At 58.7% G+C, this 24,009-nt stretch overlaps 1 protein-coding gene across 2 annotated transcripts in view; it reads right to left on the bottom strand.

Annotated features, from left to right (window-relative positions):
- Window positions 1-23,694, bottom strand: part of adgrd1 (adhesion G protein-coupled receptor D1) — an 850,441-nt gene extending 826,747 nt beyond the window's left edge. For both annotated transcript variants that reach the window (XM_072517886.1, XM_072517956.1), the window contains exons 1-2: window positions 23,059-23,694; window positions 22,937-22,973 (exon numbers count right to left, since the gene is read on the bottom strand). In XM_072517886.1, coding sequence (XP_072373987.1) covers window positions 22,937-22,973; window positions 23,059-23,106 — 85 coding nt within the window. In that variant the 5' untranslated portion in view covers window positions 23,107-23,694. The remainder of the gene's footprint in view (window positions 1-22,936; window positions 22,974-23,058) is intronic.
- Window positions 23,695-24,009: the final 315 nt, after the last annotated feature.

The following is a 24,009-nucleotide window of genomic DNA, read 5'->3' as shown; positions in this document are numbered from 1 at the left end:
CCTCTCTCTCTGTAATCACCTCCAGTCTCTCACTCCGTAATCACCTCCAGTCTCTCTCTGTAATCACCTCCAGCCGCTCTCTGTAATCACCTCTAGTCTCTCTCTCTGTAATCACCTCCCGTCTCTCTCTGTAATCACCTCCAACCTCTCTCTCTGTAATCACCTCCAGTCTCTCTCTGTAATCACCTCCAGTCTCTCTCTCCGTTATCACCTCCAGTCTCTCTCTGTAATCACCTCCAGTCTCTCTCTCCGTTATCACCTCCAGTCTCGCTCTCTGTAATCACCTCTCGTCTCTCTCTGTAATCACCTCCAGTCTCTCTCTGTAATCACCTCCAGTCTCTCTCTCCGTTATCACCTCCAGTCTCTCTCTGTAATCACCTCCAGTCTCTCTCTCTGTAATCACCTCCAGCCTCTCTCTCTGTAATCACCTCCAGTCTCTCCCTCTGTAATCACCTCCAACCTCTCTCTCTGTTATCACTTCCAGTCTCTCTCTCTGTAATCACCTTCAGCCTCTCTCTCTGTAATCACCTCCAGCCTCTCACTCTGTAATCGCCTCCAACCTCTCTCTCTGTAATCACCTCCAGCCTCTCTCTCTGTAATCACCTCCACTCTCTCTCTGTAATCACCTCCAGCCTCTCTCTCTGTAATCACCTCCAGCCTCTCTCTCTGTAATCACCTCCCGTCTCTCTCAGTAATCACCCCCAACCTCTCTCTCTGTAATCACCTCCAGTCTCTCTCTGCAATCACCTCCAGCCTCTCTCTGTAATCACCTCCAACCTCTCTCTGTGTAATCACCTCTTGTCTCTCTCTCTGTAATCACCTCCCGTCTCTCTCTGTAATCACCTCCAACCTCTCTCTCTGTAATCACCTCCAGTCTCATTCTCTGTAATCACCTCCAGCCTCTCTCTCTGTAATCACCTCCAGCCTCATTCTCTGTAATCACCTCCAACCGCTCTCTTTAATCACCTCCAGCCTCTCTCTCTGTAATCACCTCCAGTCTCTCTCCCTGTAATCACCTCCGGTGTCTCTCTCTGTAATCACCTCCAGTCTCTCTCTGTAATCACCTCCAGTCTCTCTCTCTCTCTCCGTTATCACCTCAAGTCTCTCTCTGTAATCACCTCCATTCTCTCTCTCAGTTATCACCTCCAGTCTCTCTCTCTGTAATCACCTCCCGTCTCTCTCTGTAATCACCTCCAGTCTCTCTCTGTAATCACCTCCAGTCTCTCTCCGTTATCACCTCCAGTCTCTCTCTGTAATCAGCTCCAGTCTCTCTCTCTGTAATCACCTCCAGCCTCTCTCTCTGTAATCACCTCCAGTCTCTCCCTCTGTAATCACCTCCAGTCTCTCTCTCTGTAATCACTTCCAGTCTCTCTCTCTGTAATCACCTCCAGTCTCGCTCTGTAATCACCTCCAGTCTCTCTCTCTGTAATCACCTCCAGCCTCTCTCTCTGTAATCACCTCCAGTCTCTCTCTCTGTAATCACCTCCAGTCTCTCTCTCTGTAATCACTTCCAGTCTCTCTCTCTGTAATCACCTCCAGTCTCTCTCTCTGTAATCACCTCCAGCCGCTCTCTTTAATCACCTCCAGCCTCTCTCTCTGTAATCACCTCCAGTCTCTCTCCCTGTAATCACCTCCAGTGTCTCTCTCTGTAATCACCTCCAGTCTCTCTCTGTAATCACCTCCAGTCTCTCTCTCTCTGTAATCACCTCCAGTCTCTCTCTCTGCAATCACCTCCAGTCTCTCTCTGTAATCACCTCCAGTCTCTCTCTGTAATCACCTCAAGCCTCACTCTCTGTAATCACCTCTCGTCTCTCTCTGTAATCACCTCCAGTCTCTCTCTGTAATCACCTCCAGTCTCTCTCTCCGTTATCACCTCCAGTCTCTCTCTGTAATCACCTCCAGTCTCTCTCTCTGTAATCACCTCCAGCCTCTCTCTCTGTAATCACCTCCAGCCTCTCTCTGTAATCACCTCCAGCCGCTCTCTGTAATCACCTCTACTCTCTCTCTCTGTAATCACCTCCCGTCTCCCTCTGTAATCACCTCCAACCTCTCTCTCTGTAATCACCTCCAGTCTCTCTCTGTAATCACCTCCAGCCTCTCTCTCTGTAATCAGCTCCAGTCTCTCTCTCCGTAATCACCTCAGTCTCTCTCTGTAATCACCTCCAGCCGCTCTCTGTAATCACCTCTAGTCTCTCTCTCTGTAATCACCTCCCGTCTCTCTCTGTAATCACCTCCAGTCTCTCTCTGTAATCACCTCCAGTCTCTCTCTCAGTTATCACCTCCAGTTTCACTCTGTAATCACCTCCAGTCTCTCTCTCTCTGTAATCACCTCCAGCCTCTCTCTCTGTAATCACCTCCAGTCTCTCTCTCTGTAATCACCTCCAGCCTCTCTCTCTGTAATCACCTCCAGCCTCTCTCTCTGTAATCGCCTCCAACCTCTCTCTCTGTAATCACCTCCAGTCTCTCTCTCTGTAATCACCTCCAGTCTCTCTCTCTGTAAACACTTCCAGTCTCTCTCTCTGTAATCACCTCCAGTCTCTCTCTGTAATCACCTCCCGCCTCTCTCTCTGTAATCACCTCCAGCCTCTCTCTCTGTAATCCCCTCCAGTCTCTCTCTCTGTAATCACCTCCAGTCTCTCTCTGTAATCACCTCCAGTCTCTCTTTCTCTGTAATCACCTCCAGTCTCTCTCTCTCTGTAATCACCTCCAGTCTCTCTCTCTGTCATCACCTCCAGGCTCTCTCTCTGTAATCACCTCCAGTCTCTCTCTCTCTGTAATCACCTCCAGTCTCTCTCTCTGTAATCACCTCCAGCCGCTCTCTGTAATCACCTCTAGTTTCTCTCTCTGTAATCACCTCCCGTCTCTCTCTGTAATTACCTCCAACCTCTCTCTCTGTAATCACCTCCAGTCTCTCTCTGTAATCACCTCCAGCCTCTCTCTCTGTAATCAGCTCCAGTCTCTCTCTCCGTTATCACCTCCAGTCTCTCTCTGTAATCACCTCCAGCCTCTCTCTCTGTAATCACCTCCAGTCTCTCTCTGTAATCACCTCCAGCCTCTCTCTCTGTAATCACCTCCAGCCTCTCTCTCTGTAATCACCTCCAGTCTCTCTCTGTAATCACCTCCAGCCTCTCTCTGTAATCACCTCCAGTCTCTCTCTCTGTAATCACTTCCAGTCTCTCTCTCTGTAATCACCTCCAGTCTCTCTCTGTAATCACCTCCAGCCTCTCTCTCTGTAATCACCTCCAGTCTCTCTCTGTAATCACCTCCAGCCTCTCTCTCTGTAATCACCTCCAGCCTCTCTCTCTGTAATCACCTCCAGTCTCTCTCTGTAATCACCTCCAGCCTCTCTCTGTAATCACCTCCAGTCTCTCTCTCTGTAATCACTTCCAGTCTCTCTCTCTGTAATCACCTCCAGTCTCTCTCTGTAATCACCTCCAGCCTCTCTCTCTGTAATCACCTCCAGTCTCTCTCTGTAGTCGCCTCCAGTCTCTCTCTCCGTTATCACCTCCAGTCTCTCTCTCTGTAATCACCTCCCGTCTCTCTCTGTAATCACCTCCAGTCTCTCTCTGTAATCACCTCCAGTCTCTCTCTGTAATCACCTCCAGTCTCTCTCTCCGTTATCACCTCCAGCCTCTCTCTCTGTAATCACCTCCAGTCTCTCTCTGGAATGACATCCAGTCTCTCCAATCTCACCTGTCCACCGCCCTCCTGCTCCCATCCACCCCTCCCTGGTCACTTTGTCACAACCTGTGTGTCACAACCAGGACCTTCATCACATGGCAGCTACACTCCCAGCAGACACACGCTTCCTGCCTGACCCCCATCTGTAAGACCTGACCACACACCAGCCTCTAAGCATGGAGGTGATTGGTGAGGACACGGTGACCATCTCACCACACAACCAGGTGCCACCCTGCTGTTGGGATAATCCGCTATGTGCCCAATGAGAACACACACAGTAAATCCTGCTGGGGAAACAGGACAGGGGCCACAGAGCCTATCACTGGCATGGGTTGTGGCAGGCACTGACACCCCTGTGGACAGGGATGGTGGTGAGGGTACCAGCTCCCTGATGCCACTCACTGATGGGATCAGCGGTGTGGGTGGGGTGGGTTTGGGGGGACATGTGGAGGGTGGATCTGAAGTGCTGGTCAGGGTCACCATGAAGCCTGTTGGATTTGGATGGACAAGGGAATATCCATCGTGCTGATATGTCCCCTTTCCCCCCTGCAGAGGATGAATTTCAGAGTACAGCCAGTAATGCTCGCTATCGCAGCTTCCGTTGTGGACGCACGGAGGCTGGAGGCACAGGGCCTGCTCAGGGAGGCCCCTACACAAGAGGAGGTTGCCCCCGAAGATCAGGGGCCAGCTGGTCAGGCTCCGGTGCCGGCCGTCCAACAGGCCAAGGACCACGTGCGAAGGAAGCGTCCTATCAGGACGTGTGTCTACTATCGGCGCCTGTCCTTCGAGGAGCTGCCGGACTGCCTGTGGTGCCAAAGGCTTCAGCTCACCAGGGAGACCGTGCGCCACCTGTGCCAGATGGTGCCACAGCTGGCACCGTGAGGGCAGGGAGGAGGGTGCTCGCTCCCAGTGGCCCTGCAATTTTATGCCTCTGGGCTTTGCAGAGGTTGAGCGGGGACCTGTCTGGGATCGCAGGCACCTGCACAGAGGAGCATCTGCGCTGTGATGGATGCCCTGTGGACCCGGACAGGAATGATATAAACATCGGCCTGGACCAAGGAGTCCGGACAGAAGGATGTGCCGCCATCAGTGGCATGCACCAGGTCCTGGGGGGGGGGTGATCGAGGGCATTCCTGTCCCTCTACGAGCACTGGCTCCTCAGGGGGTGTCCCTCATCAATAGGAAGGGGCTCCGCTCCCTGAATGTGCAGTTGGTGAGTGACCATCAGCTGCACATCCCGCACGTCTGCGTCCCAGGCAGCGGGCACGACGCATCGATCCTGGTGCGCTCGTCGATTCGCGACACCTTTGAGCTGCTCCCTCAGCTGGGCTCTTGGCCAACAGAGGTTACCCACTGTGGTCCTGGCTAATGACGCCTTACCCGGAGGCCCCAGACCGACACGCAAACCCGTTATAACAATGCCCACGCAGCGACCAGGGGCGTCATTGAGCGGTGCTCTGGCGTCCTCAAAATGCGCTTCCATTGCCTGGACCCCTCCCCCAGGAGGGTCTCGCTAACATCGTGCTGGTCGGATACAGCATCACGCGGCGCTAACATCGTGCTGGTCGGATACAGCATCACGCAGCCGAAGGGGGCGGAGGAACACCAGCCCTCACCTGACGAGGCGGATGAGGAGTTTGGCCAGGAAGAACCGGGCACGGAGCTCGGGCTGGTAGGGCAGGATGCCCACCGTGCGCTCCAGGGCCAGGGCACCCAGGACATCGCCTCCAGATTTACCTCCTGGGGGTCTGGGCACTGGCCGCTCTGTCCCACCTCTCCACAATCTTTCCTCCCACCCCTTCCCAGTGCTGCCCACCTGCCCACAACCCCCCCACGTCCCTCCTCCCTACACCGTATAACCCCTGTCCCTCCTCCCCTCACTCCATCCCACACACCCCACCTCCCCTTCCTGCCTCCGAGGGTCCTACCAGCATCACCACAGGGTGGTAGCCCTGGGCAGGCAGTATAGACCATTAGACCAGAAGACATAGGCTGGTTTAGCACACTGGGCTAAATCGCTGGCTTTGAAAGCAGACCAAGGCAGGCCAGCAGCACGGTTCAATTCCCGTACCAGCCTCCCCGAACAGGCGCCGGAATGTGGCGACTAGGGGCTTTTCACAGTAACTTCATTTGAAGCCTACTTGTGACAATGAGCGACTTTCTTTTTCATTTCACATAGGATCAGAATTAGGCCACTCGGCCCATCGAGTCTGCTCCGCCATTCAACCATGGCTGATATTTTCTCATCCCCATTCTCCTGCCTTCTCCCCATAACCCCTGATCCCTTATTAATCAAGAACCTATCTATATCTGTCTGTATTGTATAAAGTATATATTATGTGTAGTATAGTAGCTGGTGTGTGTGTGCAAGGCACCTGGCCAAAGGGGAAAGACAGGTGTTGGGGTTTGGTGCAGGGTGGGATGTGAGGGAGATGTGGGGAGGTGGGTTTTGTTGGCGTCTATGGGAGTGGGGGAGGGGTGGGGGGGTGGGGGGGGTTGAGATGAGGAGAGAGGGACAAGACTGATGCCAGGGGAACAGAGGTGGTGGATCACCCAAGCTGCTTTAAGGAAATTGTTCATCCTCTTCCGACATTGCATTGCCAGTCTGCCTGGTGGGGATGGCAGCACAGACCACATGGGCTACCTCCACCGGGCCTGGTTAACCAGAGCGGCCAGGAGTCTGCTACCTACCCTGGAGCCCCCTACCCACCCTGGAGCCCCCTACCCACCCTGGAGCCCCCTACCCACCCTGGAGCCCCCTACCCACCCTGGAGCCCCCTACCCACCCTGGAGCTCCTTACCCACCCTGGAGCCCCCTACCCACCCTGGAGCCCCCTACCCACCCTGGAGCCCCCTCCCCACCCTGGAGCCCCCTACCCACCCTGGAGCCCCCTACCCACCCTGGAGCCCCCTCCCCACCCTGGAGCTCCTTATCCACCCTGGAGCCCCCTACCCATCCTGGAGCCCCCTACCCACCCTGGAGCCCCCTCCCCACCCTGGAGCCCCCTACCCACCCTGGAGCCCCCTACCCACCCTGGAGCCCCCTACCCACCCTGGAGCCCCCTCCCCACCCTGGCGCCCCCTACCCACCCTGGAGCCCCCTCCCCACCCTGGAGCCCCCTACCCACCCTGGAGCCCCCTACCCACCCTGGAGCCCCCTCCCCACCCTGGAGCTCCTTACCCACCCTGGAGCCCCCTACCCATCCTGGAGCCCCCTACCCACCCTGGAGCCCCCTCCCCACCCTGGAGCCCCCTACCCACCCTGGAGCCCCCTACCCACCCTGGAGCCCCCTACCCACCCTGGAGCCCCCTCCCCACCCTGGCGCCCCCTACCCACCCTGGAGCCCCCTACCCACCCTGGAGCCCCCTACCCACCCTGGAGCCCCCTACCCACCCTGGAGCCCCCTACCCACCCTGGCGCCCCCTACCCACCCTGGTGCCCCCTACCCACCCTGGAGCCTCCTGCCCACCCTGGAGCCCCCTACCCACCCTGGAGCCCCCTCCCCACCCTGGAGCCCCCTACCCACCCTGGAGCCCCCTACCCACCCTGGAGCCTCCTGCCCACCCTGGAGCCCCCTCCCCACCCTGGAGCCCCCTACCCAACCTGGAGCTCCTTACCCACCCTGGAGCCCCCTCCCCACCCTGGAGCCCCCTACCCACCCTGGAGCCCCCTACCCACCCTGGAGCCTCCTGCCCACCCTGGAGCCCCCTCCCCACCCTGGAGCCCCCTACCCACCCTGGAGCCCCCTACCCACCCTGGAGCCTCCTGCCCACCCTGGAGCCCCCTACCCACCCTGGATCCCCCTACCCACCCTAGAGCCCCCTCCCCACCCTGGAGCTCCTTACCCACCCTGGAGCTCCTTACCCACCCTGGAGCCCCCTACCCACCCTGGGGCCCCCTCCCCACCCTGGAGCCCCCTCCCCACCCTGGAGCCCCCTACCCACCCTGGAGCCCCCTACCCACCCTGGAGCCCCCTACCCACCCTGGAGCCTCCTGCCCACCCTGGAGCCCCCTACCCAACCTGGAGCCCCCTACCCACCCTGGAGCCCCCTACCGACCCTGGAGCCCCCTCCCCACCCTGGAGCCCCCTACCCACCCTGGAGCCTCCTGCCCACCCTGGAGCCCCCTCCCCACCCTGGAGCCCCCTACCCACCCTGGATCCCCCTACCCACCCTGGAGCCCCCTACCCACCCTGGAGCCCCCTCCCCACCCTGGAGCCCCCTACCCACCCTGGAGCTCCTTACCCACCCTGGAGCCCCCTACCCACCCTGGAGCTCCTTACCCACCCTGGAGCCCCCTACCCACCCTAGAGCCCCCTCCCCACCCTGGAGCTCCTTACCCACCCTGGAGCTCCTTACCCACCCTGGAGCCCCCTACCCACCCTGGGGCCCCCTCCCCACCCTGGAGCTCCTTACCCACCCTGGATCCCCCTACCCACCCTGGATCCCCCTACCCACCCTGGAGCCCCCTACCCACCCTGGAGCCTCCTGCCCACCCTGGAGCCTCCTGCCCACCCTGGAGCCCCCTGCCCACCCTGGAGCCCCCTCCCCACCCTGGAGCCTCCTGTCACCCTGGGGAAGAAGGCGCCCCTCCTCTCCTCCATGGCATCGAGCTCCGTGTCCGAACTCCGTGTCCGAGCTCCGTGTCCGTGTCCAAGTTCTGTGTCCAAGCTCCGTGTCCGAGATCCGTGCTCCGTGCTCCATGTCTGAGCTCCGTGTCCGAGCTCCGTGTCCGAGCTCCGTGTCCGAGCTCCGTGTCTGAGCTCCATGTCAGAGCTTTGTGTCCGAGCTCCGTGTCCGAGCTCCGTGTCCGAGCTCCGTGTCCGAGCTCCGTGTCCGAGCTCCGTGTCAGAGCTCCGTGTCCGAGCTCCGTGTCCGTGCTCCGTGCCCTAGCTCCGTGTCCGAGCACCGTGTCCGAGCTCCGTGTCCGAGCTCCGTGTCCTTGCTCCGTGTCCGAGCTCCGTGTCCGAGCTCCATGTCAGAACTCCGTGTCCGAGCTCCGTGTCCGAGCTCCGTGTTCGTGCTCCGTGTCCGAGCTCCGTGTCCGAGCTCCGTGTCCGAGCTCCGTGTCCGAGCTCTGTGCTTCGTGCTCCGTGTCCGAGTACTGTGTCCGAGCTCAGTGTCCGAGCTCCGTGTCCGTGCTCCGTGTCCGTGCTCCGTGTCAGAGCTCTGTGTCTGAGCTCCGTGTCCGAGCTCCATATCCAAATACTGTGTCCGAGTTCCGTGTCTGAGCTCCATGCCCGAGCTCTGTGTCCGAGCTCCGTGTCCGAGCTCCGTGTCCGAGCAACGTGTCCGAGCGCCATGTCCGAGCTCCGTGTCCGAGCTCCGAGCGCCATGACCGAGGTCTGTGTCCGAGCTCCGTGTCCGAGCTCCGAGCTCCGTGTCCAAGCTCCGTGTCAGAGCTCCGTGTCCGAGCTCCGTGTCCGAGCTCCGTGTCAGAGCTCCGTGTCCGAGCTCCGTGTCCGAGCTCCGTGTCAGAGCTCCGTGTCCGAGCTCCGAACTCCGTGTCCGAGGTCTGTGTCCGAGCTCCGTGTCCGAACTCCGAGCTCCATGTCCGAGCTCCGTGTCCGAGCTCCGTGCTCCATGTCCGAGGTCTGTTTCCAAGCTCCGTGTCCGAGCTCCGTATCCGTGCTCCGCGTCCGAGCTCCGTGTCCGAGCTCTGTGTCCGAGCTCCGTGTCCGAGCTCCGTTTCCGAGCTCTGAGCTCCGTGTCCGAGCTCCGTGTCCGAGCTCCGTGTCCGAGCTCCGTGTCTGTGCTCCGCGTCCGAGCTCCATGTCTGTGCTCCGCGTCCGAGCTCCATGTCAGAGCTCCGTGTCCGAGCTCCGTGTCCAATCTCCATGTCCGAGCTCCGTATCCGAGCTCTGTGTCCGAGCTCCAAGCTCCGGATCTGATCTCCGTGTCCGTGCTCCGCGTCCGAGCTCCGTGTCTGAGCTCCGTGTCAAAGCTCCGTGTCCAGGCTGGGTGTCCGAGCTCCGTGCTCCATGTGCGAGCTCCGTGCCCAGGCTCCGTGTCCGAGCTCCGTGCTCCATGTCCGGGTTACGTTTCCTAGCTCCATGTCCGAGCTCCGTGCTCCGTGCTCCGTGTCCGAGCTCCGTGTCCGAGCTCCGTGCTCCGTATCCGAGCTCCGTGTCCGGGCTCCATGTACGAGCTCCGTGTCTGAGCTCAGTGTCCGAGCTCCGTGTCCAAGCACAGTGCTCCGTGTCCGAGCTCCGAGTCCGTGCTCCATGTCCGGGTTACGTTTCCTAGCTCCGTGTCCGAGCTCCGTGTCCAAGCACAGTGCGCCGTGTCCGAGATCCGTGTCCGTGCTCCATGTCCGGGTTACGTTTCCTAGCTCCGTGTCCGAGCTCTGTGCCCAAGCACAGTGCGTCGTGTCCCAGCTCAGTGTCCATGCTCCGTGTCCGAGCTCCGTGTACGAGCTCCGTGTCTGAGCTCAGTGTCCGCGCTCCGTGTCCAAGCACAGTGCTCCGTGTCCGAGCTCCGTGTCCGTGCTCCATGTCCGGGTCACGTTTCCTAGCTCCGTGTCCGAGCTCCGTGCTCCGTATCCAAGCTCCGTGTTCGGGCTCCGCGTCCGAGCTCCGTGTCTGAGCTCAGTGTCCGAGCTCCGTGACCAGGCACAGTGCGCCATGTCCGAGCTCAGTGTCCGTGCTCCGTGTCCGAGCTCCGTGTCCGAGCTCCGTGTCCAAGCTCCGTGCTCCGTGTCTGAGCTCCGTCTCCGTGTCCGTGTTCCGTGTCAGAGCTCCGTGTCCGTGCTCCGTGTCCGAGCTCCATGTCCGAGCTCTGTACCCATGCTCCATGTCCGTGCTCCATGTCCGAGCTCCGTGTCCGAGCTCCGTGTCCGGGCTCCGTGTCCGAGCTCCGTGTCCGTGTCCGAGCTCCTTGTCCGAGCTCCGGGCTCCGTGTCCGAGCTCCGTGTCCATGCTCCGTGTCCGAGCTCCGTGTCCGAGCTCCGTGTCTGAGCTCCGTGTCCGTGCTCCGTGTCCGAGCTCAGTGTCGGAGCTCCGTGTCCGAGCTCCGTGCTCCGTGCTCTGTGTCCGAGTACTGTGTCCGAGCTCCGTGTCCGAGCTCCGTGTCCGTGCTCCGTGTCCGAGCTCCGTGTCCGAGCTCCGTGTCCGAATACTGTGTCCGAGCTCCGTGTCCGTGTTCCGTGTCTGAGCTCCGTGTCCGAGCTCCGTGTCCGAGCTCCGTGTCTGAGGTCTGTGTCCGGGTACTGTGTCCGAGCTCCGTGTCCAAGCTCCGTGTCCGAGCTCCGTGTCCAGGCTCCATGTCCGAGCTCTGTGCTCTGTGTCCGAGCTCCATGTCCGAGCTCCGTGTCAGAGCTCCGTGTCCGAGCTCTGAGCTCCATGACCGAGGTCTGTGTCCGAGCTCCGTGTCCGAGCTCCGTGCTCCATGCTCTGTGTCCGAGTACTGTGTCCGAGATCCGTGTCCGAGCTCCGTGTCCGTGCTCCGTGTCCGAGCTCCGTGTCCGAGCTCTGTGTCCGAGCTCCGTGTCCGAACTCCGTGTCCGAATACTGTGTCCGAGCTCCGTGTCCATGTTCCGTGTCTGAGCTTCGTGTCCGAGCTCCGTGTCCGAGTCCGTGTCCAAGCTCCGTGTCCGAGCTCCGTGTCCAGGCTCCATGTCCGAGCTCTGTGCTCTGTGTCCAAGCTCCATGTCCGAGCTCCGTGTCAGAGCTCCGTGTCCGAGCTCCGAGCTCCATGACCGAGGTCTGTGTCCGAGCTCCGTGTCGGAGCTCCATGTCCGAGCTCCGAGCTCCATGTCCGAGCTCTGTGTCCGAGCTCCGAGCTCCGTGTCCGAGCTCCGTGTCTGAGGTCTGTGTCCGGGTACTGTGTCCGAGCTCCGTGTCCAAGCTCCGTGTCCGAGCTCCGTGTCCAGGCTCCATGTCCGAGCTCTGTGCTCTGTGTCCGAGCTCCATGTCCGAGCTCCGTGTCAGAGCTCCGTGTCCGAGCTCCGAGCTCCATGACCGAGGTCTGTGTCCGAGCTCCGTGTCCGAGCTCTGTGCTCCATGCTCTGTGTCCGAGTACTGTGTCCGAGATCCGTGTCCGAGCTCCGTGTCCGTGCTCCGTGTCCGAGCTCCGTGTCTGAGCTCAGTGTCCGAGCTCCGTGACCAGGCACAGTGCGCCATGTCCGAGCTCAGTGTCCGTGCTCCGTGTCCGAGCTCCGTGTCCGAGCTCCGTGTCCAAGCTCCGTGTCCGGGCTCCGTGTCCGAGCTCCGTGTCCGTGTCCGAGCTCCTTGTCCGAGCTCCGGGCTCCGTGTCCGAGCTCCGTGTCCATGCTCCGTGTCCGAGCTCCGTGTCTGAGCTCCGTGTCCGTGCTCCGTGTCCGAGCTCAGTGTCGGAGCTCCGTGTCCGAGCTCCGTGCTCCGTGCTCTGTGTCCGAGTACTGTGTCCGAGCTCCGTGTCCGAGCTCCGTGTCCGTGCTCCGTGTCCAAGCTCCGTGTCCGAGCTCCGTGTCCGAACTCCGTGTCCGAATACTGTGTCCGAGCTCCGTGTCCGTGTTCCGTGTCTGAGCTTCGTGTCCGAGCTCCGTGTCCGAGTCCGTGTCCAAGCTCCGTGTCCGAGCTCCGTGTCCAGGCTCCATGTCCGAGCTCTGTGCTCTGTGTCCAAGCTCCATGTCCGAGCTCCGTGTCAGAGCTCCGTGTCCGAGCTCCGAGCTCCATGACCGAGGTCTGTGTCCGAGCTCCGTGTCGGAGCTCCATGTCCGAGCTCCGTGCTCCGTGTCCGAGCTCCGTGTCCGAGCTCTGTGTCCGAGCTCCGTGTCCGAACTCCGTGTCCGAATACTGTGTCCGAGCTCCGTGTCCGTGTTCCGTGTCTGAGCTTCGTGTCCGAGCTCCGTGTCCGAGTCCGTGTCCAAGCTCCGTGTCCGAGCTCCGTGTCCAGGCTCCATGTCCGAGCTCTGTGCTCTGTGTCCAAGCTCCATGTCCGAGCTCCGTGTCAGAGCTCCGTGTCCGAGCTCCGAGCTCCATGACCGAGGTCTGTGTCCGAGCTCCGTGTCGGAGCTCCATGTCCGAGCTCCGAGCTCCATGTCCGAGGTCTGTGTCCGAGCTCTGTGTCCGAGCTCCGAGCTCCGTGTCCGAGCTCCGTGTCCGAGCTCCGTGCTCCATGTCCGAGGTCTGTGTCCGAGCTCCGTGTCCAAGCTCCGATCTCCGTGTCCAAGCTCCGAGCTCCGTGTCCGAGCTCCGTGTCAGAGCTCCGTGTCCAAGCTCCGAGCTCCATGTCCGAGGTCTGTGTCCGAGTTCTGTGTCCGAGCTCCGTGCTCCATGTCCAAGGTCTGTGTCTGAGCTCCGTCTCCGAGCTTCGTGCCCGAGGTCTGTGTCTGAGCTCCGTGTCCGAGCTCCGAGCTCTGTGTCCGAGCTCCGTGTCTGTGCACCGCATCCGAGCTCCGTGCCGAGCTCCGTGTCCGAGCTCCGTGTCTGCGCTCCGTTTCCGAGCTCCCTGTCCGAGCTCCGTGTCCGAGCTCCGTATCCGAGCTCTGTGTCCGAGCTCCAAGCTCCGTGTCCGAGCTCCGTGTCCGTGCTCCGCGTCCGAGCTCCGTGTCTGAGCTCCGTGTCAGAGCTCCGTGTCCAGGCTCCGTGTCCAAGCTCCGTGCTCCGTGTGCGAGCTCCGTGTCAGAGCTCCATGTCCAGGCTCCGTGTCCGAGCTCCGTGCTCCATGTCCGGGTTACGTTTCCTAGCTCCGTGTCCGAGCTCCGTGTCCGAGCTCCGTATCCGAGCTCCGTGTCCGAGCTCCGTGTCCGGGCTCCGTGTCCGGGCTCCGTGTACGAGCTCCGTGTCTGAGCTCAGTGTCCGAGCTCCATGTCCAAGCACAGTGCTCCGTGTCCGAGCTCCGTGTCCGTGCTCCATGTCCGGGTTACGTTTCCTAGCTCCGTGTCCGATCTCCGTGCTCCGTGCTCCATATCCGAGCTCCGTGTCTGAGCTCAGTGTCTGAGCTCAGTGTCCGAGCTCCGTGTCCAAGCACAGTGCGCTGTGTCCCAGCTCAGTGTCCGGGCTCCGTGTCCGAGCTCCGTGTCCGAGCTCCGTATCTGAGCTCAGTGTCCGAGCTCCGTGTCCAAGCACAGTGCGCCGTGTCCCAGCTCAGTGTCCGTGCTCCGTGTCCGAGCTCCGTGTCCGAGCTCCGTGTCCGAGCTCCGTATCTGAGCTCAGTGTCCGAGCTCCGTGTCCAAGCACAGTGCGCCGTGTCCCAGCTCAGTGTCCGTGCTCCGTGTCCGAGCTCCGTGTCCGAGCTCCGTGTCCGAGCTCCGTGTCTGAGCTCAGTGTCCCAGCTCCGTGTCCAAGCACAGTGCGCCGTGTCCGAGCTCAGTGTCCGTGCTCCGTGACCGAGCTCCGTGTCTGAGCTCCGTGTCCTTGCTCCGTGTTCAAGCACAGTGCGCCGTGTCCGAGCTCAGTGTCCATGCTCCGTGTCCGAGCTCCGTGTCCAAACTCTGTGCTCCGTGTCCGTGCTCCGTGTCCGAGCTCTGTGTCCGTGCTCCGGGATGTCCAAGCTCCATGTTCGAGCTCCGTGCCCATGCTGCATGTCGTGCTCCGTATCCGAGCTCCGTGTGCGGGCTCCGTGTACGAGCTCCGTGTCCAAGCATAGTGCTCCGTGTCCGAGCTCTCTGTCCTTGCTCCATGTCCGGGTTACGTTTCCTAGCTCCGTTTCCGAGCTCCGTGCTCCGTGCTCCGTATCCGAGCTCCGTGTCCGGGCTCCGTGTCCGAGCTCAGTGTCCGAGCTCCCTGTCCAAGCACAGTGCGCCGTGTCCGAGCTCAGTGTCTATGCTCCGTGTCCGTGCTCCGTGTCCGAGCTCCGTGTCCAAGCACAGTGCTCCGTGTCCGAGCTCCGTGTCCATGCTCCATGTCCGGGTTACGTTTCCTAGCTCCGTGTCCGAGCTCCGTGCTGCGTGCTCCATATCCGAGCTCCGTGTCTGAGCTCCGTGCTGCGTGCTCCATATCCGAGCTCCGTGTCTGAGCTCAGTGTCTGAGCTCAGTGTCCGAGCTCCGTGTCCAAGCACAGTGCGCCGTGTCCCAGCTCAGTGTCCGGGCTCCGTGTCCGAGCTCCGTGTCTGAGTTCCGTGTCTGAGCTCCGTGTCCTTGCTCCATGTCCAAGCACAGTGCGCCGTGTCCGAGCTCAGTGTCCATGCTCCATGTCTGAGCTCCGTGTCCGAGCTCCGTGTCCAAGCTCTGTGGTCCGTGTCCGTGCTTCGTGTCCGAGCTCCGTGCCCGTGCTCCGGGATGTCCGAGCTCCATTTCCGAGCTCCGTGCCCATGCTGCATGTCGTGCTCCGCATCCGAGCTACGTGTCCGGGCTCCGTGTACGGGCTCCGTGTCTGAGCTCAGTGTCTGAGCTCCGTGTCCAAGCACAGTGCTCCGTGTCCGAGCTCTGTGTCCGTGCTCCATGTCCGGGTTACGTTTCCTAGCTCCCTGTCCGAGCTCCGTGCTCCCTATCCGAGCTCCGTGTCCGGGCTCCATGTCCGAGCTCCATGTCTGAGCTCAGTGTCCGAGCTCCGTGTCCAAGCTCCGTGTCCAAGCACAGTGCGCCGTGTCCGAGCTCCGTGTCCGAGCTCCGTGTCTGAGCTCCGAGTCCGAGCTCCGTGTCCGAGCTCCGGGTCTGAGCTCCGTGTCCGAGCTCCGTGTCCGAGCTCCGTGTCCGAGCTCCGTGTCCGAGCTCCGGGTCTGAGCTCCGTGTCCGAACTCCGTGTCCGTGCTCCGTGTCCGAGCTCCATATCCGACCTCCGTGTCCGTGCTCCGTGTCTGTGCTCCATGACCGAGCTCTGTGTCCGAGCTCCGTGTCAGATCTCCGTGTCCGAGCTCCTTGTCTGAGCTCCGTGTCTGATCTCCATGTCTGAGCTCCATGTCCGTGCTCCGTGTCTGAGCTCCGTGTCTGAGCTCCATTTCCGTGCTCCGTGTCTGAGCTCCATGTCTGAGCTCCATGTCCGTGCTCATTGTCTGAGCTCCATGTCTGAGCCCCATGTCCGAGCTCTGTGTCCGAGCACCGTGTCTGAGCTCCATGTCCGTGCTCCGTGTCTGAGCTCCATGTCCGAGCTCCGTGTCCAAGCTCCGTGTCCAAGCACCGTGCTCCATGTCTGAGCTCCGTCTCTGTGTCCGTGCTCCATGTCCGAGCTCCATGTCCGTGCTCCGTGTCCGAGCTCCGTGTCTGAGCTCCGTGTCCGAGCTCCGTGTCTGTGTCCGAGCTCCGTGTCCGTGTCCGAGCTCCCTGTTCGAACTTCGTGTCTGAGCTCCGAGTCCGAGCTCCGTGTCCGAGCTCCGTGTCTGAGCTCCGTGTCTGAGCTCCATATCTGAGCTCCGTGTCTGAGCTCCATGTCCGTGCTCCGTGTCTGAGGTCCATGTCCGTGCTCCGTGTCTGTGCTCCATGTCCGAGCTCTGTTTCCATGCTCCGTGTCTGTGCTCTGTGTCCGAGCGCCGTGTCTGAGCTCCATATCTGAGCTCCGTGTCTGAGCTCCATGTCCGTGCTCCGTGTCTGAGGTCCATGTCCGTGCTCCGTGTCTGTGCTCCATGTCCGAGCTCTGTTTCCATGCTCCGTGTCTGTGCTCTGTGTCCGAGCGCCGTGTCGGAGCTCCGTGTCTGAGCTCCGTGTCCGTGCTCCATGTCCATGCTCTGGGTCCGAGCTCCGTGTCTGTACTCCATGTCCGTGCTCCATGTCCAAGCTCCGTGTCCGGGCTCCGTGTCCGAGCTCCCTGTCCGAGTTCCGTGTCCGAGCTTTTGTCCGAGCTCCGTGACCAAGCTGCGTGTCTGGGCTCCGTGTCCGAACTCTGTGTCTGAGCTCCATGTCCGAGCTCCGTGTCCGAGCTCCGTGTCCGTGTCCGAGCTCCGTGTCCGAACTCTGTGTCTGAGCTCCGTGTCCGAGCTCCGTATCCGAGCTCCATGTCCGAGCTCCGTGTCCGTGCTCCGTGTCTGTGCTCCATGTCCGAGCTCTGTGTCCGAGCTCCGTGTCTGAGCTCCATGTCCGAGCTCCGTGTCTGTGCTCCATGTCCGTGCTCCGTGTCCGAGCTCCATGTCTGAGCTCCATGTCCGTGCTCCGTGTCTGAGCTCCATGTCCGAGCTCCGTGTCCGTGCTCCGTGTCTGTGCTCCGTGCCCGAGCACGGTGTCCGAGCGGCGTGTCTGAGCTCCATGTCCATGCTCCATGTAAGAGCTCCATGTCCGAGCTCCGTGTTCGTGCTCCATGTCCGAGCTCCGTGTCCGAGCTCCATGTCCGAGCTCCATGTCCGAGCTCCATGCTCCATGTCCGAGCTCTGTGTCCGTGCTCCGTGTCTGTGCTCCGTGCCCGAGCTCCGTGTCCGAGCGCCGTGTCTGAGCTCCATGTCCATGCTCCATGTAAGAGCTCCCTGTCTGTGCTCCGTGTCCGTGCTCCATGTCCGAGCTCCGTGTCCGAGCTCCGTGTCCGTGCTCCATGCACCGTGTCTGTGCTCCGTGTCCGAGCTCTGTGTCCGTGCTCCATGTCCGAGCTCCATGTCCGAGCTCCGTTGTCGAGCTCTGTGTCCGTGCTCCATGTCCGAGCTCCGTGTCCGAGCTCCGTGTCCGAGCTCCGTGTCCGAGCTCCGTGTCCGTGCTCCGTGTCCGAGCTCCGTGTCCGAGCTCCGTGTCCGAGCTCCGTCTCCGTGTCCGAGCTCCGTGCTCCGTGTCCGAGCTCCGTGTCCGAGTTCCGTGTCCGAGCTCCGTGTCTGAGCTCTGTGTCCGTGCTCCGTGTCCGAGCTCCGTGTCCGAGCTCCGTGTCCGAGCTCCGTCTCCGTGTCCGAGCTCCGTGCTCCGTGTCCGAGCTCCGTGTCCGAGCTCCGTCTCCATGTCCGAGCTCCGTGCTCCGTGTCCGAGCTCCGTGTCCGAGCTCCGTGTCCGAGCTCCGTGTCCGAGCTCCATGTCCGAGCTCCATGTCCGAGCTCCGTGTCTGTGAAGCGTGGTGCCTGCTCATCTTCGTGCCATTTTCTTGGTTGGAATGCGAGTGTGTGGAGGGCTTGTCAAGCTTTCCAGCTCCAATTCCGGCTCCAGCGAATCCGACGCCGACGGCAATGGGAATTCCTCTCTCCTCGCGTGGGCAGTGTGCTGCCCAATAACATGTCCTGAGGTACTCCACAAAGAGCGCCCCCCCCAACGGGAATGCGAACTGCACACAATTCAATCCCCTTTCAACGCTTAGGGCACAAACTCTCAGCTGAGTTGCACCCAAAAGGTGGTTCAGCTTGGCCGGTAGATGCCAGGAGATCCCTCTTCCGGGATCTACCCACTTCGCCATGCCCCCTGAGATCTAATCTCGCGGGACATCGCGATCTGAATCCCGCCCACTGCGGGGGGGCATCACTATTTTGCAAATCTGCCTATTACAGCGAGACAGGTGATCTCACTCGAATATGCTCTCCCCTGATGTACCCGTTGCATTGGAATCTAACCCCTTCGTCTCGGACACCTCGGGCCTTTGGGGGGGGGGGGGGTTTCGGGGGTCGCATCAGGGGCTCGAGAGATATCAGGACGCGATTTAAAAATGGTGTTCCGGTCTCCTGCAGCAGTGGAGTTCTGCAGGAATTGGACTAAGTGCAGCCTTGGCAGGGCATTCCCTGCAGAGACCCCGGATTTAAACAAAGTCCCAATAGATAGCGGGGTCTTTCCCGGTGCAGCGAGCGGCGGCAAACGCCCAGCGAAACGCGCTCATCACGGGGCGCTGTTCCAATGTGGTTCGATCACAGAATGGTCCATCTGCTCATTATCACATTGCTGTCTGTGGGACCTTGCTGGGTGCAAATTGACACATTTCCTACACTACAACAGTGACAAACCTGCAAAAGTACTTCATTACAGCGTCTTGTGGTCATGAAAAGCATAACATAAATGCAACAGAACCATTGCACACGTTTCACCAAGCATTTGATCATCCCTCTAGCTCAGGGGCAGCACGGTGGCGCAGTGGGTTAGCACTGCTGCCTCACGGTGCCGAGGATCCGGGTTCGATCCCGGCCCCGGGTCACTGTCCGTGTGGAGTTTGCACATTCTCCCTGTGTCTGCGTGGGTCTCACCCCCACAACCCAAAGATGTGCAGGGGAGGTGGATTGGCCACGCTAAATTGACCCTTTAAATGGGAAAAAAAATTGGGCACTTTAAATTTATTTTAAAAAGGGAAAAAAAGATCATCCCTCTCGTTTATCATTCTCTGACTACAGCTCCATGAAGCACCGGGGGATATTTATATAAATGCCAGTTGTTGTTTGGGTATATACCGTACATTAATGAAATAAAATTATAAGCAGTTTGTGCCCCCTTTGCACTTTTGATGCACCCCTAACACAAACACGAGAAGGATATTTGGGCAATGGGATTTGAAATAGTCTTCGGTAGCTCACAAGGATGATAACTGGGGTATAGATCTCTAGGCCGAATGCTCCGTGTCTGGGCTGCAGATTCTGCCTAATGCTTTGTAACTAACACCAAGCTGAAGTTTGCTCCTTGAGTGGGGGGGGGGCACCTTAGACTGGAAAGCTGCTACATCAGACTGTTGACATTTTTGTCTTCTGCAGCCACACACCAGGCCAAGGAAATCACTCGGGCACAAAGGAAACAGAAAAAGCTGCAAACAATCCCAGAGGGAAAACAGAGAGCAAGGATCTGGAGAGAGAGTAGGAGCAAACTAGAAAAATGAAAGATTGAAACCAGTTAGTCGGGAAAGAAAAAGGACGGATATTGAAAGCAGAATCAATCAAACCATAACTATTCAAAAATCTATTGAGATAAATTCACCCCCACTCGACCAAACATTATCAATGCAAAAACAATCTTCAATCAGGAGCTGTTTCTGTCAGTAACCAGAACATATTATAGACCAATATTGGTGTTACATTCAATTCATAATCAGAGCATTTCCATTGCCCTGTGTCAAACCAAACTAATCCCACTGCCCTGCTCTCTCCCCATAGCCCTGTATCAATCCCCAAACTAATCCCACTGCCCCGCTCTCTCCCCATAGCCCTGTATCAATCCCCAAACTAATCCCACTGCCCCGCTCTCTCCCCATAGCCCTGTATCAATCCCAAAACTAATCCCACAGCCCCGCACTCTCCCCATAGCCCTGTATCAATCCCCAAACTAATCCCACAGCCCCGCACTCTCCCCATAGCCCTGTATCAATCCCCAAACTAATCCCACTGCCCTGCTCTCTCCCCATAGCCCTGTATCAATCCCCAAACTAATCCCACTGCCCCGCTCTCTCCCCATAGCCCTGTATCAATCCCCAAACTAATCCCACAGCCCCGCACTCTCCCCATAGCCCTGTATCAATCCCCAAACTAATCCCACAGCCCCGCACTCTCCCCATAGCCCTGTGTCAAACCAAACTAATCCCACTGCCCTGCTCTCTCCCCATAGCCCTGTATCAATCCCCAAACTAATCCCACTGCCCCGCTCTCTCCCCATAGCCCTGTATCAATCCCCAAACTAATCCCACTGCCCCGCTCTCTCCCCATAGCCCTGTATCAATCCCCAAACTAATCCCACTGCCCCGCTCTCTCCCCATAGCCCTGTATCAATCCCCAAACTAATCCCACAGCCCCGCACTCTCCCCATAGCCCTGTATCAATCCCCAAACTAATCCCACTGCCCTGCTCTCTCCCCATAGCCCTGTATCAATCCCCAAACTAATCCCACTGCCCCGCTCTCTCCCCATAGCCCTGTATCAATCCCCAAACTAATCCCACAGCCCCGCACTCTCCCCATAGCCCTGTGTCAAACCAAACTAATCCCACTGCCCCGCTCTCTCCCCATAGCCCTGTATCAATCCCCAAACTAATCCCACTGCCCCACTCTCTCCCCATAGCCCTGTATCAAAAGCAAACTAATCCCACTGTCCCGCTCTCTCCCCATAGCCCTGTATCAATCCCAAACTAATCCCACTGCCCTGCTCTCTCCCCATAGCCCTGTATCAATCCCCAAACTAATCCCACAGCCCCGCACTCTCCCCATAGCCCTGTATCAATCCCAAACTAATCCCACTGCCCCACTCTCTCCATAGCCCTGTATCAATCCCAAACTAATCCCACTGCCCTGCTCTCTCCCCATAGCCCTGTATCAATCCCCAAACTAATCCCACTGCCCTGCTCTCTCCCCATAGCCCTGTATCAATCCCCAAACTAATCCCACAGCCCCGTACTCTGCCCATAGTCCTGTATCAATCCCAAACTAATCCCACTGCCCCACTCTCTCCCCATAGCCCTGTATCAACCCCAAACTAAACCCACTGACTCACTCTCTCCCCATAGCCCTGTATCAATCCCAAACTAATCCCACTGCCCTGCTCTCTCCCCATAGCCCTGTATCAATCCCCAAACTAATCCCACTGCCCTGCTCTCTCCCCATAGCCCTGTATCAATCCCCAAACTAATCCCACAGCCCCGCACTCTCCCCATAGCCCTGTATCAATCCCAAACTAATCCCACTGCCCCGCTCTCTCCCCATAGCCCTGTATCAAAAGCAAACTAATCCCACTGTCCCGCTCTCTCCCCATAGCCCTGTATCAATCCCAAACTAATCCCACTGCCCCGCTCTATCCCCAGAGCCCTGTATCAATCCCAAACTAATCCCACTGCCCCGCTCTATCCCCAGAGCCCTGTATCAATCCCAACCTAATCCCACTGCCCCACTTTCTCCCTATAGCCCTGTATCAACCCCCAAACTAATCCCACTGCCCCGCTCTCTCCCCATAGCCCTGTATCAATCCCCAAACTAATCCCACTGCCCAGCTCTCTCCCCAGAGCCCTATATCAATCCCAAACTAATCCCACTGCCCCACTCTCTCCCCATAGCCCTGTATCAATCCCCAAACTAATCCCACTGCCCCACTCCCTCCCCATAGCCCTGTATCAATCCCCAAACTAATCCCACTGCCCCACTCTCTCCCCATAGCCCTGTATCAATCCCCAAACTAATCCCACTGCCCCACTCCCTCCCCATAGCCCTGTATCAATCCCCAAACTAATCCCACTGCCCCGCTCTCTCCCCCCAGACCTGTATCAATTCCAAACTAATCCCACTGCCCCACTCTCTCCCCATAGACCTGTTTCAATCCCAAACTAATCCCACTGCCCCACCCTCTCCCCATAGCCCTGTATCAATCCCCAAACTAATCCCACTGCCCTGCTCTCTCCCCATAGCCCTGTATCAACCCCCAAACTAATCCCACTGCCCCCCTCTCTCCCCATAGCCCTGTATCAATCCCCAAACTAATCCCACTGCCCCGCTCTCTCCCCATAGCCGTGTATCAACCCCCAAACTAATCCCACTGCCCCGCTCTCTCCCCATAGCCCTGTATCAATCCCCAAACTAATCCCACTGCCCCGCTCTCTCCCCATAGCCCTGTATCAACCCCAAACTAATCCCACTGCCCCGCTCTCTCCCCATAGCCCTGTATCAATCCCCAAACTAATCCCACTGCCCCACTCCCTCCCCATAGCCCTGTATCAACCCCAAACTAATCCCACTGCCCCGCTCTCTCCCCACAGCCCTGTGTCAATCCCCCAACTAATCCCACTGCCCCGCTCTCTCCCCATAGCCCTGTATCAATCCCAAACTAATCCCACTGCCCCGCTCTCTCCCCATAGTCCTGTATCAACCCCAAACTAATCCCACTGCCCCGCTCTCTCGCCGTAGCCCTGTATCAATCCCAAACTAATCCCACTGCCCCGCTCTCTCCCCATTGCCCTGTATCAATCCCAAACTAATCCCACTGCCCCACTCTCTCCCCATAGCCCTGTATCAATCCCAAACTAATCCCACTGCCCCACTCTCTCCCCATAGCCCTGTATCAATCCCAAACTAATCCCACTGACTCACTCTCTCCCCATAGCCCTGTATCAATCCCAACCAATCCCACTGCCCAGCTCTCTCCCCATAGCCCTGTATCAACCCCAAACTAATCCCACTGCCACACTCTCAGCCATACTCCTGTAAATGACTTTGTTTGAATTGTTTATGCATCTCCTCCTGAAAAACTGCAATAATCGCAACCAATCACTGTGGCAAATTTTAAACCAATCTCTCTGAGTAAACATTTCATTGATTTGTAAAAGGATGTATTTGTGTGGGTGTACACATGGGTGTTATATGTGTATATGTGTGTATGGGTGTATATGTGTGGATGGTTTCTGTGTGACTATTGGAACATGCTGCGTCTCAGAGACTAAAACAATCGCGTGTACATCGCACTATTCGGGGAATACAGAGAATGCTGCGAGCTCGGGGCTGCTCAGACAGACTGTGGGCAGAGTTAACCTTGCATTCTGATCAACTGGCCTTACCTGTGAGTGCTGCCACCGTCTCCGACTGTCCGCTTACCTGGGGAAATAAAGAATAAAGGAGTGACCCTGTGGGAAAGCGGACAGGAGCGGATTGTAAATCCCCTGGGGGTGGATCAGGATACCTTCAGTGTGAGCAGCTGTAAAACACACAGCAGAAGCTCTCTCCTCATTGTCTCTGCACCCAGACCGCTTGCACACAGCACCGCACCTTCCTGCTGCCGCTTGTCCGGGCACTTCTCGATTTCCCTCCCAGCCAAGGTGGGGTCTTGACGCGGTGGAGTTTGATGGACTTTCGAAGTTGTCCCGGGCACCGGAGGGTCTCAGAGATTCAGGTTGGCCCCTTTCTGCCTCACCCCCAGTTCCAGCTCAGTCAGATCCAACTCTTCAAACTCACTCTGAAAACTGGAGCTGAACTGGAATCTCTGCCTCTGTCTGAACCCGTGCCTATCCCTGCCTTTCCTCTCTCCCTATCTCTAACTCCCAGTCTCTCTCTTCCCCAGTCTGTCTCTGCCCTGGTCTGCCTGTCTCCTAGTCCCTCTCTCCCAGACTCTGGACCTCAATCTGCCTCTTCCCAAATGTCTCTGTCTCCACCTCTCCCCCAGCCTCTCTCTCCCCTAGTCTCTCTCACTATTTCTGTCACTCCCTCAGTCTCTCTATTTCTCTCTTTCTGAGTCTCTATTTCACTGCCTCTCCCAATCTCTCAGTATAGTCTGTCTCGCTCGGCGCCCCCAGCCCCAGACTCTCTCTGTCTCTCTGCCTGTCCCCTAGTCTCCCCCCCCCCCCCCCTCTGCTTCCTGTCTCTCCCTCTCTCGATCTCTCTCACTCGCTCTCTCTCTCTCTCTCTCTCCCTATCTCTCTCACTCTCTCTCACTCTCTCTATCTCTCTCACTCTCTCTCTCTCTCTCTCTCACTCACTCTCTCTCACTCTCCCTATCTCTCTCACTCTCACTCTCTCTATCTCTCCCTATCTCTCTCACTCTCTCTATCTCTCTCACTCTCCCTATCTCTCTCACTCTCTCTATCTCTCTGACTCTCTCCCTCTCTCTCTCACTCACTGTCTCTCTCACTGTCTC

The sequence above is a fragment of the Scyliorhinus torazame genome, chromosome 1, assembly GCF_047496885.1.
Source record: "Scyliorhinus torazame isolate Kashiwa2021f chromosome 1, sScyTor2.1, whole genome shotgun sequence".
In the NCBI taxonomy this organism is placed as follows: Eukaryota; Metazoa; Chordata; class Chondrichthyes; order Carcharhiniformes; family Scyliorhinidae; genus Scyliorhinus; species Scyliorhinus torazame.
This window is presented reverse-complemented; position numbering and strand designations above follow the sequence as displayed.